Source organism: Neophocaena asiaeorientalis, unplaced genomic scaffold, assembly GCF_003031525.2.
Source record: "Neophocaena asiaeorientalis asiaeorientalis breed wild unplaced genomic scaffold, Neophocaena_asiaeorientalis_V1.1 scaffold82, whole genome shotgun sequence".
NCBI lineage: Eukaryota > Metazoa > Chordata > Mammalia > Artiodactyla > Phocoenidae > Neophocaena > Neophocaena asiaeorientalis.
Window position 1 is genome coordinate 1,484,502 of NW_020173068.1, and position 18,288 is coordinate 1,502,789.

Genomic DNA, 18,288 nt, shown 5'->3' on the forward strand with positions numbered 1-18,288 from the left:
ACAGCCACTTACACCGACACACTTCTTCCCCAAGGTATCAAAAACTCAGAGGGTCCTTCTACTACTTAACATCACTCCAGTTTAACTTCTGATCCTCAGCAGGACATCCATATTTAACAACTTAAGTCCACTAATCACTTAACCTTTTGCTATTACTTATAGTCTAATTTGCAACACTGACAGGGTCTGTGAAGAACTCTGACCATCAGCTCATAGCTGCTTCTAACACTCAATGGCAGGGTGGAGGGAGAGGAGGAATCAGTGTCTTTGTTCCAATTCCTTTTTCTCTGCTCCTTTGAGGTGTTCCCACATTTGTAGTTACTTATGTATATCAGACTGCTAATCCAGAAAAACTGAACCCAATTACATTCTCACCCAGCCACGGTGCTTCACCAAAGCCCAGTCCACAGTATGCTTTCATTCCTTTCCTCTTTAACACTTTTTTTTTTTTTAAAAAAAGTGTAACTTCTTTTTTTCTGTTTGTTTTAATTAATTAATTTTATTTTTGGCTGCGTTGGGTCTTTGTTGCAGTGCGTGGGTTTCTCTTGTTGTGGAGCATGGGCTCTAGGTGCGAAGGCTTCAGTAGTTGTGGCACGCAGGGCTCAGTAGTTGTGGCTCACTGGCTCTAGAGAACAGGCTCAGTAGTTGTGGTGCAGGGGCTTAGTTTCTCCATGGCATGTGGGATCTTCCCGGACCAGGACTTGAACCCGTGTCCCCTGCATTGGCAGGCAGATTCTTAACCACTGCGCCACCAGGGAAGTCCCTCCTCTTTAACTCTTTAATCTGCAGTGGCACCTTATAGTTGCTAGCTCTTGTGTTTTTGTCCTTATTAGTGAGCACAAGATGGTTTACTGTTGTCTCTGCTTGCACCTGGCTCAGTTCCTTCTACAGCTCCTTGCGGGCAGGGGCTGCCTCTTTTCATCTTTGTTTTCCCAGCACCTTGCACACTGCCTGCATCTGGTAGGTTCTCAATAAGTATCTGGTAAATGAATGTGTTTATTAATGTCTGCAGAACAAGCCAGGGTATAAATACATAAAAAAAACAAAATACGGTTATGCTGTCCTTTCTTTAGATCATTTTAGGGGAGATCTTAGATACTTCACTGTTGGCAATTTAAAGATACTCAACCATATGGGACTTCCCTGGTGGTGCAGTGGTTAAGAATCTGCCTGCCAATGCAGGGGACACGGGTTCGAGCCCTGGTCTGGGAAGGTCCCACATGCCGCGGAGCAACTAAGCCTGTGTGCCACAACTACTGAGCCTGTGCTCTAGAGCCCGTGAGCCACAACTACTGAAGCCCGCGTGCCTAGAGCCCACGCTCCGCAACAAGAGAAGCCACCACAACGAGAAGCCCGCACACTGCAACAAAGAGTAGCCCCTGCTTGCCGCAACTAGAGAGAAAGCCCATGCGCAGAAATGAAGACCTGATGCAGCCAAAAATATAAATAAATAAATAAATAAATAAAGATACTCAACCATAAATGTACTCTATGTTCATTGGAAAAGATGTGGGGAAATTAAATACAAAAATAAAAATCACTGATAGTCTCAGTCCAAATAAAATCAGTATTATAAGTCCTTTTTAATGACTTTTCTTGCTTTTCATGTGTGATCATTCATTACCCCCTTTATAAATGACACTGAGCTCATTTTAAAATACGGGATTATTAAAGTGGTAGATCAAGGAAATGTCACAGACCACTGCTTTTCAATGTGTGCCCACTAGGAGCCCTGGGGATACCCTGAGGGTCAGAGCTCTGGGCCCTCTCTTCAACCAGAACAGCTTTAGAAAAATCTAATTAAGGCACATCTTAAACAGAGACTACATTGGTTTTCAGGGCTTGGTGGGTGGAGTGAGTTTTGTTACCACAGTTCCTTCCCAACACTGCCTTTATGCAGTTTTACCAGTCAGAACTAAAGACTGGGGCTGCTTTAAAACCATTAGAACTGCTAAGATACAAAGAGCTTTACAGCAACAGCATGTAGGAGCTAGAATCACACTATGGCAAGAAAAGGAAATATTAATGGTCCCACACTTAACAGCCTTCAGACATTTTAGATCTCCTTAGTTTAGGAAAAGAGGCATAACAGAGAAGAAAAGGGGCAGATTGCAAGGAGGACTCCCAGGGATGCAGAGTTGAACCATTAAGAGTCCCCTCTTGACTTCCCTGGTGGTGCAGTGGTTAAGAATCCGCCTGCCAATGCAGTGGACACGGGTTCAATCCTTGTTCCGGGAAGATCCCACATGCCGCAGAGCAACTAAGCCCGTGCACCACAACTACTGAGCCTGCGTGCCACAACTACTGAAGCCCGTGCATCTAGAGCCTGTGCTCCGCAACAAGAGAAGCCACTGCAATGAGAAGCCCGCGCACCGCAACGAAGAGTAGCCCTCGCTCACCACAACTAGAGAAAGCCAGCGCACAGCACAGAAGACCCGACACAGCCAAAAATAAAAAGTAAATAGAATAAAGATAAATTAAAAAAAAAAAAAAGAGTCCCCTCTTTAGGGAATTCCCCAGTGGTCCAGTGGCTGGGACTCTGCACTCCTACTGCAGGGGGCATGGGTTTGATTCGTGGTCGGGAACTGAGATCCCGCAAGCCATGCGGTACAGCAAAAAAAAAAAAAAAATCCCCTCTTCAAACTCTGGACAAGGAGTTGGTCAACAGTGAAAGCATGTCTGCTCTGGCTGCCTAACCAGCCAAAATGATTACCTGTGGTAGGACCAAGAAGTTAGATCAGTGCTGTTGTAGGGTAAATTTCAAGGTGACACAGATATTGTAGGGAAGCAGGTACGGTGTGCTGAGAGAAAGCAAGCCTGGTAAACTTATGGGGATAGGATTTAAGGGACTACATGAAATAAAGAGAAGCCACATAAGATGATCGCAGATGTTGGACCGATGGCAGGAAATTACCCTACTCACCCAGGTGAAGGCTTATTTAATTTAGCCCTCTGTGTGGGCCCAACAACACAAACAGAAAAATCAGGTTGGGCTTAAATGGGACTCCCGAGCTGCCTCTCATGGCTGTGGGGAGGGATATGGCAAAAAGAGCTGTAACAGAATCCAGAGCAGGGGCCAGCAGTGGCTGTACCCACTGTCGCCCAGGGCTAAAAATGCCTTGCTATCCTGCTGAGGATGGAGACGTGAGAGCACAGAGCTGGAGAGTAGGCCTGTGGGGAATGCAAGGCTGTGACAAATGTGGGACCCAACCCTCAGGGAGTAGAGGCTGTGGCTCATCTCAGAATCTATGCTCCACTCTGTACGTGGAGGGCAGATGGGGATGAGGGAAAATGGAAACTAGGAGACTTAAAATAAGCAATAGAAACAGAAGAGGAAGAAGGACCCAATTCAAGTCTTGGGACTGGATATTAACAGGAAAAGGTTTCTAAATTTTGTTTTTTTTCTTTTTTTTTTTTTATTGGCAGGCGGACTCTCAACCACCGCGCCACCAGGGAAGCCCTAAATTTTGAATGCATGGGTAGATTTTCCCTCAAGATGAGGAAGCCCAAAGAGGATTTCAAGACAAGGAGTGATATAATTAGATTTATATTTTCAAAAGGATCACTGGCCTCCATGTAGAGAAGTGGCTAAAAGGGGATGGGAATGGAAGCAGGCAGACTGGCTGCCAGACTACTTCAGTGATGCAGGTGAGAGATGATGGTTTGCATGCGGGTGACAGGAGTTACACTGAAGAGAAGTGGATATGCTCAGCATACATCAGGACTCACTGACAGACTGGCTGTGGAGAGTGAGAAAAGGAGAGGAATAAAGGTAACTCCTAGACTTCTGATATGAGCATCTGAGTGCAAGGTGGTACAATTTACTGAGATGGGTAGGGTGGGATGAACCAGTATGAGGGAAAGGAGGAAACCAAATTTTATTTGGGCCATATGAAGTTTGAGATTCTTAACAGACATCCATGAGAAGATAACAAGTAGCTATGTGGTCCACAACTGGGAAGGTGGGGGGTAACTGGGCTAGAGACATAGATGTGAGAGTCCCTGACATATAGTATTTAAAGCCTCAGAGTTGGATGAGATCCTCAAGGAATAGTGTATCAGAAGAGAACAAAAGTGGGTTAAGACCTGGGTGTTGGACACTCCAATGATTAGAGGTCATGCAGAGGAGGAGGAGGTCACAAAAGAAATAACAAAGGAGTTGCCAGGCCAGTGAGCGGGGAGGGGGTGACATCATGGAAGTCAAGGGAAGAAAACGTCTTGGGGAGAAAGGAGTGTGTGTTGACGGTTTCACACGCTGCTACAAAGGTACAAAGAAAGACAAGAAAAGAGAAATAACTTTTGCGTTGGGCAGACGGCGGTCACCGGTGATCTTGACTGAAGCAGTCCAAGGAGTCAAGGCTAGAGGGAACAGGATGAGAGAATGTGAGGGGAGAAAGCCAATGTCTTTTAAAGGAGTTTTGCTAGGAAGGGGTACAGAGAAATGGGATGGCACATGGAAGGAAATGTGGGGTTAGGAGATCTTTGTTTTTTAAAGATAGGAAAGTAACAATAGGCTGATAAGAGTATAGAGGAGAGAGGGGAACTATTTACGGATGGAGGTGAGAGAAGATAATGAGAGCAGCAACATTCTTGAGAAGACAGGAGAGGAAGGGATCAGGGCACAGTGGATAGTTGGACTGAGAAATGTAGGAACACTTTTCTACTGCAACCAGAGAGAAGACAAGAGAATGGATGAATGGATACAGATTCATCCAGCCCCAGGCTGGCTGCTTGGGGGTAAGAAGATGAGAGCATTCTTGTCTGCTTTCTCGGAGAAGAACGAGATCAAAAGATAAGGTGTGAGTGTGACGGGATAGGCAATAGGGAATGTTGAAGGTCTGAGGAAAGAGAAGGAAGGGAAGTAGGATTGGTAGGTGACACTAATTACCCATATTAGATTTGTGGTCACGAATTCAATGTGAGACCACTCAGCACCATTTTGCGTTTTCTCCCAGTAATGTTTGATACCAGATGCAGGCATATAATTGAGTTTAATAGGGTAGAGACCTTGCCATGAAAGTAAGAGACCATGAGGGAATAGTGCATGTTAAGAAGGGAGGGATTATAATCATGACAAGTCACAAAAACTCTTAACAGAGTAAGAAGGAAGGTGGGGACATTACTGGGGTGATTGAGATTGAAAAATGGAGAAGCCAATGTCTCTAAGGACCTGATGAAGACAAAGAATTACTGGAGTAAGAAAAGAGAAGTAGTGAGGTGAAAGGACAGGAGATGGTAAACAGGGCGGGATGCCTAATGTTGACATTCCAAAGGCAGTGCAGATATGGGGGGATGACAAGGTTGTGGTTTGACCATGGAACTGGATGGCTAAGGAGGCTGAGAAGCTCCAAGAGTAGATGGATCACCCACATACATACTTTTGCTTCCAAGAATAGAAACAGAAATAGGAATCAAAAAAGGGGCAGCAAGCCAGGTGTTGGAGTCATCTGTGGGTGATCGGAGATGAGGAGCTGGTGTTCAAGTCTAGTAGAAGAATGCTTGGGAACTGGGGTTTAATCTAATATTTATATTTTCAGGTTATGGACTCTAGATATTGGTATCCCTAAAGAAGCTGAAACAGAGAAGCTTTTCAGTCTTTTCTCTTGCTGTCTTTGTTTACCCTCTTTCCCCTAGATAGCACTAAGTTTCTTGCTATGGTCTGGGGCTGAAAACAGTGATGGTGATACAGAGCTTTGTGGGCAAGGGTCTAACAAGGGTCTATCATGTTTTATTGTCTCTCTGGAGAAGCAGAATGTGGCCTTGGGTTGAGGTGACACCATGCAGAAACTGCTAGAGCTGCTCTGCCCACTCTGATGATGATGGTGGATGCATCAAGCTGCAGCTGATGAGAGGAACTCAGGCCTTACCAAGCCTCTTGGTGCACCCCCCGGTTTAAATGGTGCAGAAAAATAAAACAGGGAGAAAAGAATTTTAGGTTTTAATTCCTTTGGAATTTTAATGTATACAGAATTTACATTTTTGGATCAGACTTTTTCTCGGAATTTAAATTGGGGGTAGGGAGTGGTGTCAGAATGTATAAATGGAGACACCCTTCATTGTCTCACTTAGGCTTACTGTGTTAATATCTCTGGGAGCTACACTTGATAAGATGAATGGGAGGTGCAAAAGAAAGTAAAATTTTATCTTAGAGGCTGGTGAGGCTGGTAAAGAATGTTACTATAACCTGTTCTGTTCCACTTCAGAAGCTTCTGTTTCACTGGTCCTAAGACAGAAGCATAGGCACAGCGTTAGTAGGTAGAGGGGAATGGGCCTCATCCAACTGACTGCAGGCCTGGCCAACAGGCAGGAAAACTTGTGGGTGCATGTCCTCTCTCTCCCCACCTCTACCAGTGAGAAATGCTTCCTGCCCTTCTGCCTTGTACTCTCACTAGGTCTACTTCAAGGATGGAAAAGCCTGACAATCTGACTAGACAGAGTCTGAGGTATTCACTGGGCTGCTTTTTATTACAGGGCAGTGGACTGAGAATGTGCTCGCCATTCCAGCTTTTTCTGCCTGCTCTTTGGACCTGCTCATCATAGATCCAGAGGGTGGAAGTGTGGAGGGAACCTCATGTAGGTCCCTGGTCTATATGTACGTTCCATCACAGCTTATCAGAGAGGGTCAGGAGACATGCACCTAATTCCTGATAACAAAGTAGCTCATCCCCCAACTGGCCTTTGTCACTCAGGTGTACGCTTCCTCCAAATCTCTCACCTCATCAGTATTGTTATTAATGATAGGTGAAGACCTATAACGTATGTCTGTTGATTAGATACATGATACAAATCCGAGAACAACAACTAATGAGTTAAACGATTAAATCTGAAAAAAATCTTGACATAACGGTACATCAGGGTGAGCAAATATCAAGGCTGTATCAAGGTTAAAATAAACAAACTGCCCAAGTACAGAATGGGAAAGATGTGGCTTGGAAAAACCAATGTAAAAAACGTATTTAATTCTTCCTCTCCCCCCTTCCCCCAGTCCAGTCCACCCCACCTCTGCACCATCTCTTGGGGCAGATCCCTTCTCACCACCCCTGCTGAGTCCAGGCCACCAGCATTACTGCTGCAGTTTCCTCTCTGCTTCTGGCTTGCCTGCTCATTTCTAATCTGTCCTCCTCACCATAGCCAGATGGATTTAAAAAAACTACAAATCTGATATTGTCAAGAGTTCTTCAACTGCTTTACAAAATTCAAACTCTTCACTATGGCTTAGAAGGACCTTTTCCCCTGGGCCCTTGCTAGCCTCTCCCGCTCCTTCTCTTGATTCTGACCCCTGTTAAGCTGCGCACCAGGCATCATGAAGCACCCATTTACTGCACTGTGCACCACAGCAGAAAGAGTCTGAAGATAATAAGCACTATCTGAACACAGACTGAGCCACAAGTAATACTGAGAGGGGTGGGGTGGGAGGTGGGCAGAGAAAGAGTGACCCCTGAGATTGAAAGTGCTCAGTAGAGGCTGCAAGGTTCTGATCCAGAAATAGTGTTAAGAGATTTCCGACACTGAATGGGAGCTGGCCTAGGGGGCCTCTAAGGTCCCTTTATATTCTGAGTACGCTGACAATTCTCAAGGGCTTTTTTCTTTAGAAGATTTCCTTGTTACTGAATGTTAACAAAAGTTATTTCTCAAATTCTATTGTTTTCTTTTGTTTAGTCAGCAAAGAAGTGACCCATCTTCCCACCAGTCTTCTAGTTAATTTCTCTGGCTTGGAAGGCACTCCCTCCTTAGAGACACTCACACAAACTCCATGTCGGAGCCTCAGTCTGGCTCTGTATCCCTCCTCTCACTAGTTCTACCCTGCCCATGGAGGTGGGGTGCAGAGGGTGTGCACAAAGCTAGGCTTGGGGAGACCGTATTCAGGAGAGAAATGAGAGGGTGTGAACTGTCTGGGAACTGAATGGAGGCTCTGACCAGTCCTGAGAGAAGCTGACTATTCAGATACCAAGCAGCTGGGCAATGGCTCTTTAATTAGTTTAAGTCAAAGAAAAAGTCCAAATACCCTCTTAGCATCACCCTCCTTCCCCCGCTTTTTTTCATGTGTCTCTTGTCTCCTACAGCCCAGGACCTTTTTGAGCTCACCTGGCCTCTCTCCTCCAGTTCTGTTAGCATCACGATAGAGCAGGATTTCCACTCCCAGATCATTCGCCAGAAGTCCTCAATTGTGTGGAGAAGAGGGCCCTGGCTGGCGATGTAGGAGTCCTTCTGCCGGTAGCCCTATACAATCCAGGTCAATGGCAAGAGTGAAATGGTTTGATCAGGGAGGGGCTAGTGGAGAAGACAGGCCACTGGGATGGGACAGGGGCTGCTTGGAGACAAACACATCCCAGGCAGAGCTCCCCTTTGGCCAAGGACCTAACCCTGGCTGGCATGCTGGTCGCTGTAAGAAGATGAGGGAAGGGGGTGCTGGGGCTAGGATGGAGACAGCAGGAATGGGAAGGACCAGAGGTTAGTGTTTTTAGCCTTTGGTCTGTGCTGTGAACTTTTCCTTCCAAACTGGGGCCCTGACAGACCTAGTGTACAGGAAGGGTATCAGTTCTGCATTTGATGACTGACTCAAAGACCACCCTTCCAAGCATTGGGAGAGGAGCACTGCAAGGCCCAGCTGAATCTCCATGGAGTGTTGGGAGCTCCAGGGACACAGCCACCACTTACATCAATGAAGGATGCGTTCACGTAGTCTGTGTTCTCCTCACCCCTCTTAACTGGAATGATCACTCTGTTGAATTCATCTGCAAGAAGGACAGCAGCCTGTGGCTCCCCAGCATCACCTGTCGTCTTCTCCCTCTCTTTCCATCTATCCCCCCCAACCTCAGCTCTGAGAAGATATAATTCCAGCTGGGCAACAACATGCCTGTTCCTAGCCCAGGAGGCAGAAAACCTTTGGGCTTCATGCTCTTTCCAGAAGCCACTGAAGAACTGGGAACAATAAGGGACAATGCCATAATTCTTGTCTCCAAGCTGATCATTAACTAGTACCCAAGAAGTTCAAAGGGTGAAGGGAAAGGGGGATGGGGCATTAAGGCTTTGGGTGGGGAGAGGGCTCTTACATGGAATGATCTGTAAAACCCGGTTCTTCTTCATGTTGGCTGGAAGGTTTCCGGTCCGCATCTTGTCATTCTGGATTTTGATTGATGTTAATTTCTGAATTGGGAAGGGGAGGGGAAGCATTACTGATCTCAGTAACTGGACTTGACAAGATTATGTCTGTCACTGGACCTGCATCCAGGGCACACTGGCATACTGCTCTTTTCAGCAGAGCCCTGACCTCCATCATTTTCACATGTTCTTATCAGAACACTGTTTTTCTGTCTTTAATAAGCCAAGAGTGTTCGGGAAACACTGTTTTCCCGGTTCCTGTGATTCCCTTAGACTGAAATTTCATGATCCTGGAACAAGTAATCTACTCTTATAGGAGACAATGTGCCCTTTCTCCCTCTCTCCCTGCTGTTGTACTCCCAGAGGCTGTCTTAGATTCTTTAGAAAACCTTATTCAAATATATATCCTCCCTTCTCCTTATTCCAAAGTTCCTTCTTGATTTTTGCTACTCAAAGTGTAGCCCATAAACCAGCACCAGCCTCATCTTGTTATATATGCAGAATCTCAGGCCCCAACTCAGGCCAGCTGAAACAGAACCTGCATCATAATAGGGTCCCGAGGTAATTCATGTGTACATTATAGCTTCAGGAGCGCTTTAAGGCAGTTGGTCTTCCCCATCCCAATCCAGAATCTCTTGCTTCTGGGAGCACTTTAATTGATGAGAGTGTGACATGTCCCTTAGGTGAGTTGAGAACCACTGTCTAATGGCATACAGCAGGGGTCAGCAACCTACGGTCCATAAGCCAATCTGGTCTGCTGATTGCAAACGAGGTTTTACGGAAACACAGCCATGCTCATTTGCTTATGGGGTGTTTATGGCTGCTTTTGTGCTATAACAGCAGTGCTAAGTAGTTGCAAATAGAGACCTATGGCATGCAAAGCCAAAAATATTTACTTTGCAGAGAATGCTTGCTCTTGCTGTACATTATAATTACCTGGGAGGGGGAGCTGGGGGACTTAAAACAAATACCATTGCCTGTTTTTGTTTTTTTTCCCCCCTAAACACAACCCAAGTGACTCTAACATGCAGGACGGGTTGAGAATGACTAGGGTATGAGTAAAGGGCCAGAGACCCACCTCCTTAACCACCCACATGCTTTGCAAGGGGATTAACCATTTGTTGGTAAATCCACAAGGAGTCAAGCATCCTGTATTCTGGAGGTCACATAGATCCTTCATCCTGAAAGAGCTCAGCTCCAACTTACCTTAAACTCCTCCTCTAATCCATTGTTGCTGGACCCTGGGATTTTGTTGTAAATTTTCTGCAGATGTGTTTCTAGAGAGGTGACTTCCAGTTCTGTATCTCCATAGAGATAATGCTCCAGAAGAGCTTGGTATATGAAGACGTACTGCATCTGAAATGCAGATGATGCCCGAGTTCCCAGTTACACACATGGTCCTGGTGGTGCCAGAGCACTCCCTCCCACTCCCATTTCACTTCAGTCCACTTCTTCAATCCCAGCAGAGATAAAATGATTCACTCTTGTCCCAATTCAGGGAGGCAGGACTCAAAAGGCATGAGTCCCTCTGGGGGTGCTTAAACTTGGGAGGGAGGGTCCTACTCTGGTACCCTCCTGGAGAGAAGGACAATTCCAACTCCTGCTCATTCAGAGAGCACAGACTGGATAGACTGAGGGGTTGTCAAATTCTGGTGACACACAAAACCTGTGCCAGCCCCCCTCCCCTCCCAGTGCTGTGCCCTTTGAACTCCATGCCCTAACCACAGAGCTGATCTCACTGCTGCTCCTGGACCTGGCTAAGCTGCATCACAACTCTGTGGCAATGGCTCCCTTGGCTGCCCACATACCTACTTCCCTCAGGACCTGTTCCATATCCTTACAGTCTAGTGCAAATGACATCTGCCCCACCTTCCAGATTCCCCTAGGCACAGCCTCCTCTGTGCTCCATAGTTCTTTTAATACATAATTTATAAGCGCCCTTCATCACACTGTATGATGACCATTTACAATAACCTGGGAGGCTGAGTAATCCATGAGGCGGGTAGATGTTTTGGTCCTGGTATGCCCCCTACCCACAAACCACTCACGTCTGTTTGCACCATCTGGCAGCGCTGTGCCCGGATCCGGCTTACAAAGCCATAAACGTCCACCTTCCGCTCTGTATGCATCATGTCCAGCATGGCATCAATGACGACAAAGGTTCCTGTACGCCCTACACCCGCACTGTAGCCAGAGAGCAGGAGTATTACTGGGATGGCTAGCATGTCTTGTGGGAACACCCAGGGAGGGGGCAGCACAGGGTAGGGCTCTTTCTTCAAGGCTTTAAATTCTAATTCTGTATGGGGTAGAGCTGGGACTCTCACGGAGCCAACAACTCCACTGTACCCTGAACTCCCTACCTCTAGTTATCAGGACCAGAGAACCCTGACACTTAGAATGGTCTGAAGATTCCAAGTACGCAAGGCAGCACTCAACCTAGTTTCTTGGCTTCAGAGCAGTGGTCACCCCACCCCCAGTCTTGGAGGATTGCCCTTCCCTCTTTCTTCAAGTGCTTTCCCACCCAGCACCTAGTTTTCTTGAGGAGTCTCTCTGAATGCTGCCCTGGCGCCCCAAGAGCTCATCTGCTCTGTGCCAGCCTCCTCAGCCAGGGCCCCTGTGCCTTCCCTGCTCTCAGCATGGGAGCAGAATGTGACATGAGTGGGGAGCCAAGGGTCAGGCCACACTGACCTGCAGTGTACCACAATGGCCCCTGCATACTGCGGGTTACAGGCCTTCACCTTCTTGAGGAACTTGAGCATACCAATCGGGGTGAAAGGCACCCCAAAGTCTGGCCAGCTGGTAAAGTGGAACTGAGTGATGAGGCGCTGTGGCTTTCTGTTGGTCACGTCGCCCACCTGTGAATTGAAGAGATCCCTGTGTGTTGGCCCTGATACCCTGGGGTAGGGCAGCACCAGGGGAAGGAGGGTGAGGCTTAGGGGCCAGGGCCAGCTGTGGCTATCACTGACAATGGCAAAGTGAGAGGATTAAACTTCCCAAGCAAGTTTTAACCATGGACAGAGAACCTTCCCAGAAAACCCATGGGGTAGGCAGGCTGTTACTATTATTCACAGTCTACAGATGTGAAATGTGAAACTCAGAAAAGTTAAATGACCTGGTCTAGGTCCCAGGATTAGTAAAAGGCAAGGTCAGAACTAAAATGCAGGTCTCCTGAGTCTTGGTAAGCCCTCTTTTCATAGCACCACAGTGCCCTCAGCTGAAGGCAACCTTTGCTCAAGCCTCCAGGGTCACCCTGGAGGGTCAGGAGCAGGGCCCACCACATCCTTGATGTCAGGAGCCTTTGGGGTAAGAAAGGAGGAGAGGTAAGTCAAGTACCAGAAGATACTGGTGCAATACCTCCTGATGCACTTGGTTCACACCTAAGATGACCAAACTCCATCTCAGTAATACTTTTTCTCCCAACCATGAAGTCACGAAAATGTTCCCCCACTTAGCTTTGACCGAAAGGAAAAAAAAAAAAAAAAAAAAGAAAAATCCCCTGGGAGCCCAGAACTCTGATTTCAGAGTTCGAACATTTTGCACACTCAGCAATTCCTGACCACCCTGAGTAAGATGGGGATGACTCGGCCTGTTCTGCCCTCTTAATGGTCAGCAGATTCTAAATGAGAACCAAGAAAGGAGGTAGGAGACAGTACCTGTTGAATGCAGAACTTCCGCACTGTGTAGTCCACCAGTACGGTCACATCCTCTACTGACACACGGATATTCCCATAGGTCCAGCAGCCTTGGTCTGGCCAGTACTGTGCGCACTTACACTGGAAAGAAACAGACATGCACCCCCCTGACCTGAGACCTCCCGCCCACAACAGGTGCAAAAGGCCCTAAAGAAAAGGACCACAAAAGCCCAGACTAAAATCCTCAGAAAGCCTTATGGCCTCTTCTCTCACCTCAGTCAGCTACAGACTTAACTGTTCCTTTTTTTTTGCCATGCCATGCGGCTTGCAGGATCTCAGCTCCCTGACCAGAGATTGAACCCAGGCCACAGCAGTGCCCAGAATCCTAACCACCAGGCCACCAAGTAACTCCCTAACTGTTCTTTTTTTAAGTTCCTCAGCTTCTATCCTGTTTAGCACAATCTCTTAACTTATGCAGAGCCCCAGCCCTATACTTCTCACTCTTTCCCACCTCTAGTCTCTTAGTTCAGGGCAAATCGGAAGCCATTTTACCTACAAAATCTGTACTTCCACAATATCCTAGGTCATGCTCTAGGGGTAAGTCTGTCTGATCCCCTGGAATGAGCAACCTGCTATGAGGGAGTCACCAGGGTGGATTGATGCAGACTGTAAAACCTGCCACGAGAGGCCCAAGGCCTTCTCTGGTTGACTAGGCCTTGGACAGCTCCCAAGAGCCAGAGGTAGGGTTGGAGAAAATGAACCTAAAGCCCAGCCCTAAAGCTATCCCTCCTAAGCCAATCAATACATCCAACAGCCCAGTGTGGGTATCAGGTTGACTCTAGGGCCATCCTGGAGAGAGACTGTCCCGAATTGGGATTCCTCTCTGGGGCCTGATCCAGGACTCAGGACTGGTGTTGGCTGTGGCCCAGTGATGGAGCTGACCAGGCATGGACTTGGCAGCCACAGAAAGAAAAGAACCAGTCAGAAGGCTGCCAGAAGGATCAGTTCAGGGGCTCACATTTCCTTGTGCCCTGCAGGGTCTCAGTTCATATGGCTCCCTCTGCTATCTCAGGAGGAGGAACAAAACAAAAACAAAAACAAAAAAATCAGGGGAGTGAGGGACTAGAGAAGCCAGGGGAGAAAAGCCCCACTGTGACTTTTCCTTGTCTAATGGCCCAAGTCTTTCTTCCAGGATGTTTTGGATCTAAGGTAAGCTGTTTCGTCACCAGACACAGGGTGTGCCCTAGGTATACCTCTGAGTTCATCGGAGGCTTCCAGGCCACAGGAAAGTGTAGTAGGTACATTGGCCTGGGTTCTGTCCGGATGAATGACAGGCACAGAAGCCACAAAGGGTGGAAAGCCTAGGCTCAAACACAGAACTCCAGCAAAGCAGTCCCTCTGTTGGTCATGCCTGTATCAGGGGCCATTCTATCTAATTTCTCCACTCACCTCCTTTCTCTCCTTCAGATTGGTCACCATGACGATGGTGGCTGTGTTTTGTTCCCAGATCATCCTCCAGAAATCATTCACCGTTTCTTCTTTTGGTCCTATAGTAGCCAACAGCAAAGATGAGAACACACACCAAGAGGAAGAAAGATGCTGGGAAACTGGGAACATTCATTCCTGACTTTTGGAAGCCTGTGCCCACATGCCCCCAGCTAAATATATCATCCATCTACCCATCCACCTACCTACTAACTGAACATTTCCTGTGTATCCACCATGTATGTGCCAGGCACTTCACTAGGGAGTGAAGTGGGGATGTGAGGTTCTTAAAATAAAAAGAGAACACATGAACAATGTTTCCCAAGGATGCTATAGTTGAGGATTAGAAATCACGACCCCTACAGAATACCTATGTTATGGGCGAGATAGTGAGCTATGTGCTTTATTTCTCATTTACTCCTTCTTACCATGCTCTGAGGTGGGTGTCATTAGCCAGAGAGGTTGGGTAAATTGCTTAGGCTGAAATTTAAAATTTACCTCCCACACAGCCGTTTCCAGAAAGTCACTAGAAGGGCACAAACAAAGAATAAGAAAAAAGTGGGATCTAACACAGGAGAGAGACTAACAGAATTCCCAGGGTGTTGGTAAAGGGAAGGCTCAGGATAATTACTCTGCCAGAGGCTAGATCAATCCAGAATGGAACTGAAGGAAGAAGGTTCTAGAAGGACCCCAAGATAAAAAATTAAACTAAAAAATTAAACCTCATGTATCTGAGAGTACTGAGAGGAAATATATACTTCTAGGAAAGAGTTTAAGAGAAAAAAAATCAGTGCTAGGTATATAAAGAACTAAGTGAATAAGGAAAAAAGGCAATTATTAACTCTTGGGAAAGAGGGAAACCAAAAACTGTACCAAAAAATTATATAATATTATGTGCTTTAGCTGTGAATAATATTGGCATAGTAATAAGAATGTAAATAACAAGTATTATCTTTACCACAAATTGTGATTTAACTCCACTGGGAGAATGGGGAAAAGGGACATGTCTGTCTGAGTGTGAGGTAGTTTGTAAGAGGATTAAATAAGTTATCTATCATAAGAAAAAGTCAACAGATAAAAATGGCTGCTTTAAACTAAAAAAGTTTAGACGAAAGGGGGGAGAACTTTGTTTTTATAGACCTTGTAATACCTTTTGACTTTCTTAAAATTTGTATTCCCTTTGGTAAAAAGAAAAATATTAAAAAGAAAAACAAATAATGACAGAAGTGGACACATAGCTGAAAGATGTACAGAGGTGGAATTATTTCACTGCCTGGCAAGGTCAGGAAATATCTCCTGGAGGAGATGACATCTGAGCCATATGTTAGGACAGATAAAGTAGATGGGAGTCTAGAAAGGAGGCATAGGGAGAAGAGGTACTCCAGGCAGAGGTGCAGGGGGCTAGCAGCAAGTAAGAGCATGAGACATCCAGGGACTGTAAGGAGTTCAGTGAGGTCACTGTGTAGGGTGTGTAGAAGGTAGAAGATGAAGCTAGAAAGATAGGTGAGGTACCAGGATCTAAAGGGATGGAGGCCAGGCTAAGGAAGGCTTGTTTTACAGATAATGAAAAATCATTCTAGGATTTTCATGAGAGTCTGACAAAAATTTTGCATTAAGAAAGGCCATTCTGGTGGAAGGAATTCAAGGAGCAAAGCTAGGGCCCAGAGGGATCAGTCAGTAGGCTGCTACAACAGAGCTGGAAGAAGAGATGAGAGTAAGGAAGTGTGTCAGAGAAGGCAGATTTTGGAGAGAGAAACAAGAGGACTAGTCATATGTAAAGCAAGGGACAGGTAGGAGATCTGGATGACCCCAAATCTGGTTTGGTTGATTAGGTAGATTACATTCCAGTCTCCATGAATATAGATTACATTCCAGTCTCTTAAGAACAGAGGAGAAAAAGCAGCTTTGGGGCGAGGAAGAGTCATGTTTCAGTTTCTGATGTTGAATCTAGAGTCTGTGGGGGTATTCAAGCAGAAGAGAACAAAAAAATGTGGCTCTGGAGCTCAAGAGAGGCAGCAGCCAGTCAAACAGAGGTGGGTATTAGATGAAGTCTCTCAAAGAGGATACAGAGGGGGAGGAGTAAAGAAGGGGTCAAACACAGAACGCTGGGGATCTTCAAGCATTATTCAAGTTCAGACAGAACAAAAAGCCCAGGAGGCAGAAGAATGGACAGAAATGTGCCATGAAAGACAAGAATGGAGTTTCAAGGGAAGTAGTCATCCACAGTATTGAAGAGAAACTATATTTAAAGGGCAGAAAGAAGAATAAGAGCTAGAGAAACAATATTTAGAAAAGTGAGAAAAATCAAGAGAACTGAATGGCAGGAAATAACAGGAGGGTTTCAAGGAGTGTGAAGTACTGTGGAGAAGTTCAAGAGGGAGGGAGTCTGAGAAAAGGCTAATGGGGAAATCAAAGGTGAACTTAATTTAAGAACTGTTTTAGCATCAACAAGGCCCCATGACAAACAAAGAGAGGATGAGATTATATGTGGTTGTTGGTGCCAAAATCATCACTGAGTAGGTGGTAGCTGAGGTGGGCCTTGGAGGGTGGACCTGAAATGACAGATGGCTACAGAAGGAGGGAAAGTGGGGTCCAGTTAGGCAAGGGCCAGGTCCTGGTGGGAGACTGCAAGGGCAAGGAAGATCTAAGACTTCTGACCACCTCTGCCTCATTTTACCTCTATCCCTATTTTATCACGATCACAGTACTGTCCAACAGAACTTTCTGTGATGATGGAAATGTTTCATATCTGCACTAATATGGTAGCCTCTAGCCACATGTAGCTATTGAGCCTTAAAATGTGACTAGTGTGCAGGCTTCCTTGGTGGCGCAGTGGTTGAGAGTCCGCCTGCCGATGCAGGGAACACGGGTTTGTGCCCCAGTCCAGGAAGATCCCACATGCCACGGAGCGGCTGGGCCCATGAGCCATGGCCGCTGAGCCTGCGTGTCCGGAGACTGTGCTCCGCAACGGGAGAGGCCACAACAGTGAGAGGCCCGCGTACCAAAAAAAAAAAAAAGTGACTAGTGTGATTGAAGAACTGGATTTAAAATTTTATTTTATTTTATTATTTTTTGGCCTCACCACATGGCTTGTGGGATCTTAGTTCCACACCCAGGGATTGAGCCCTGGGCCCTCAGCAGTGAAAGCACAGAGTCCTAACCACTGGACAGCCAGGGAGCTCCCCCAAATTTTATTTTAAATAGCCACATGTGGTCAGTGGCTACCATACTGAACACGATAGCCACTTACCAAAGTTCCTGTTTATTTTGCTATAAATTATCCTCTACCAACTAAAGGCTCCAAAAAGGCAGAGACCATATTCTGTTTTATTCCCCTACATATCCCCATCACCTAGGCCAGTGCCTGGCACATAATATTAATAAATGGTCAATAAATATTTGTTGAGTGATTAAATAAATGGGCTTTGATGGACCATAATAACATCAATTACTTTTTAGTGCTGCAAACATCAAGATTTTTTTTTTGCTAGGATCCCAAAGGTGAGGACACTTGTTAGAACTTCAGGCTATGGAAATGTGTGCAGAGCATGTATAAGACCATGGCACTGGGTCCCTGCTTTGAGGGTTCTTAGACCACTTATCTGTGAATAATAGTGGAGCTCAGGCCCATGAGTGGGAGGAGGAGATGAGTCAGCCTGGACCAGTGAGGTGGCCAATCCTCTTTGGAGTCTAAATCCAAATTCAAATTCTGAGCAGCCTGGTTTGAGCTTAAGTTTCCCAAATGACCCCAAGACAGAGAACCTCATTAGACTGTGTTGTATGTGTGTGTATAGCCTTCTCCAGTATTTTTTATGCACATATATAAAATAATTTCTTTCAAAGGATCCCTGGACACTAAATCATCAAGATGAAGGCCCTTAGTTATAAACCTGCAAGGTAGATTATATTTTTTTCAGGTGGTAATAATTACAGAAAAGCTAATATATTCTGAGTAATCTATTAGCATTTGGAAGAAAAATCCCAAATCCATTCATGGTTAAGCCTAAGAGTAAAAAATTATCTTACTTTACCTTGTGCAGCAATGAATTTGTTCTTTTCTTGGTAGCCC

The 18,288-nt window shown here is 45.9% G+C and overlaps 1 protein-coding gene across 2 annotated transcripts in view; it reads right to left on the reverse strand.

The window, feature by feature from the left end:
* The window catches only part of PTPRA (protein tyrosine phosphatase receptor type A), a 71,015-nt gene that overhangs the window by 6,718 nt on the left and 46,009 nt on the right, over positions 1 to 18,288 (reverse strand). For both annotated transcript variants that reach the window (XM_024743007.1, XM_024743008.1), the window contains 9 exons: positions 18,251 to 18,287; positions 14,184 to 14,281; positions 12,756 to 12,875; positions 11,791 to 11,957; positions 11,151 to 11,286; positions 10,309 to 10,458; positions 9,054 to 9,147; positions 8,659 to 8,735; positions 8,086 to 8,220 (listed from right to left, as the gene is read on the reverse strand). In XM_024743007.1, coding sequence (XP_024598775.1) covers positions 8,086 to 8,220; positions 8,659 to 8,735; positions 9,054 to 9,147; positions 10,309 to 10,458; positions 11,151 to 11,286; positions 11,791 to 11,957; positions 12,756 to 12,875; positions 14,184 to 14,281; positions 18,251 to 18,287 — 1,014 coding nt within the window. The remainder of the gene's footprint in view (positions 1 to 8,085; positions 8,221 to 8,658; positions 8,736 to 9,053; positions 9,148 to 10,308; positions 10,459 to 11,150; positions 11,287 to 11,790; positions 11,958 to 12,755; positions 12,876 to 14,183; positions 14,282 to 18,250; position 18,288) is intronic.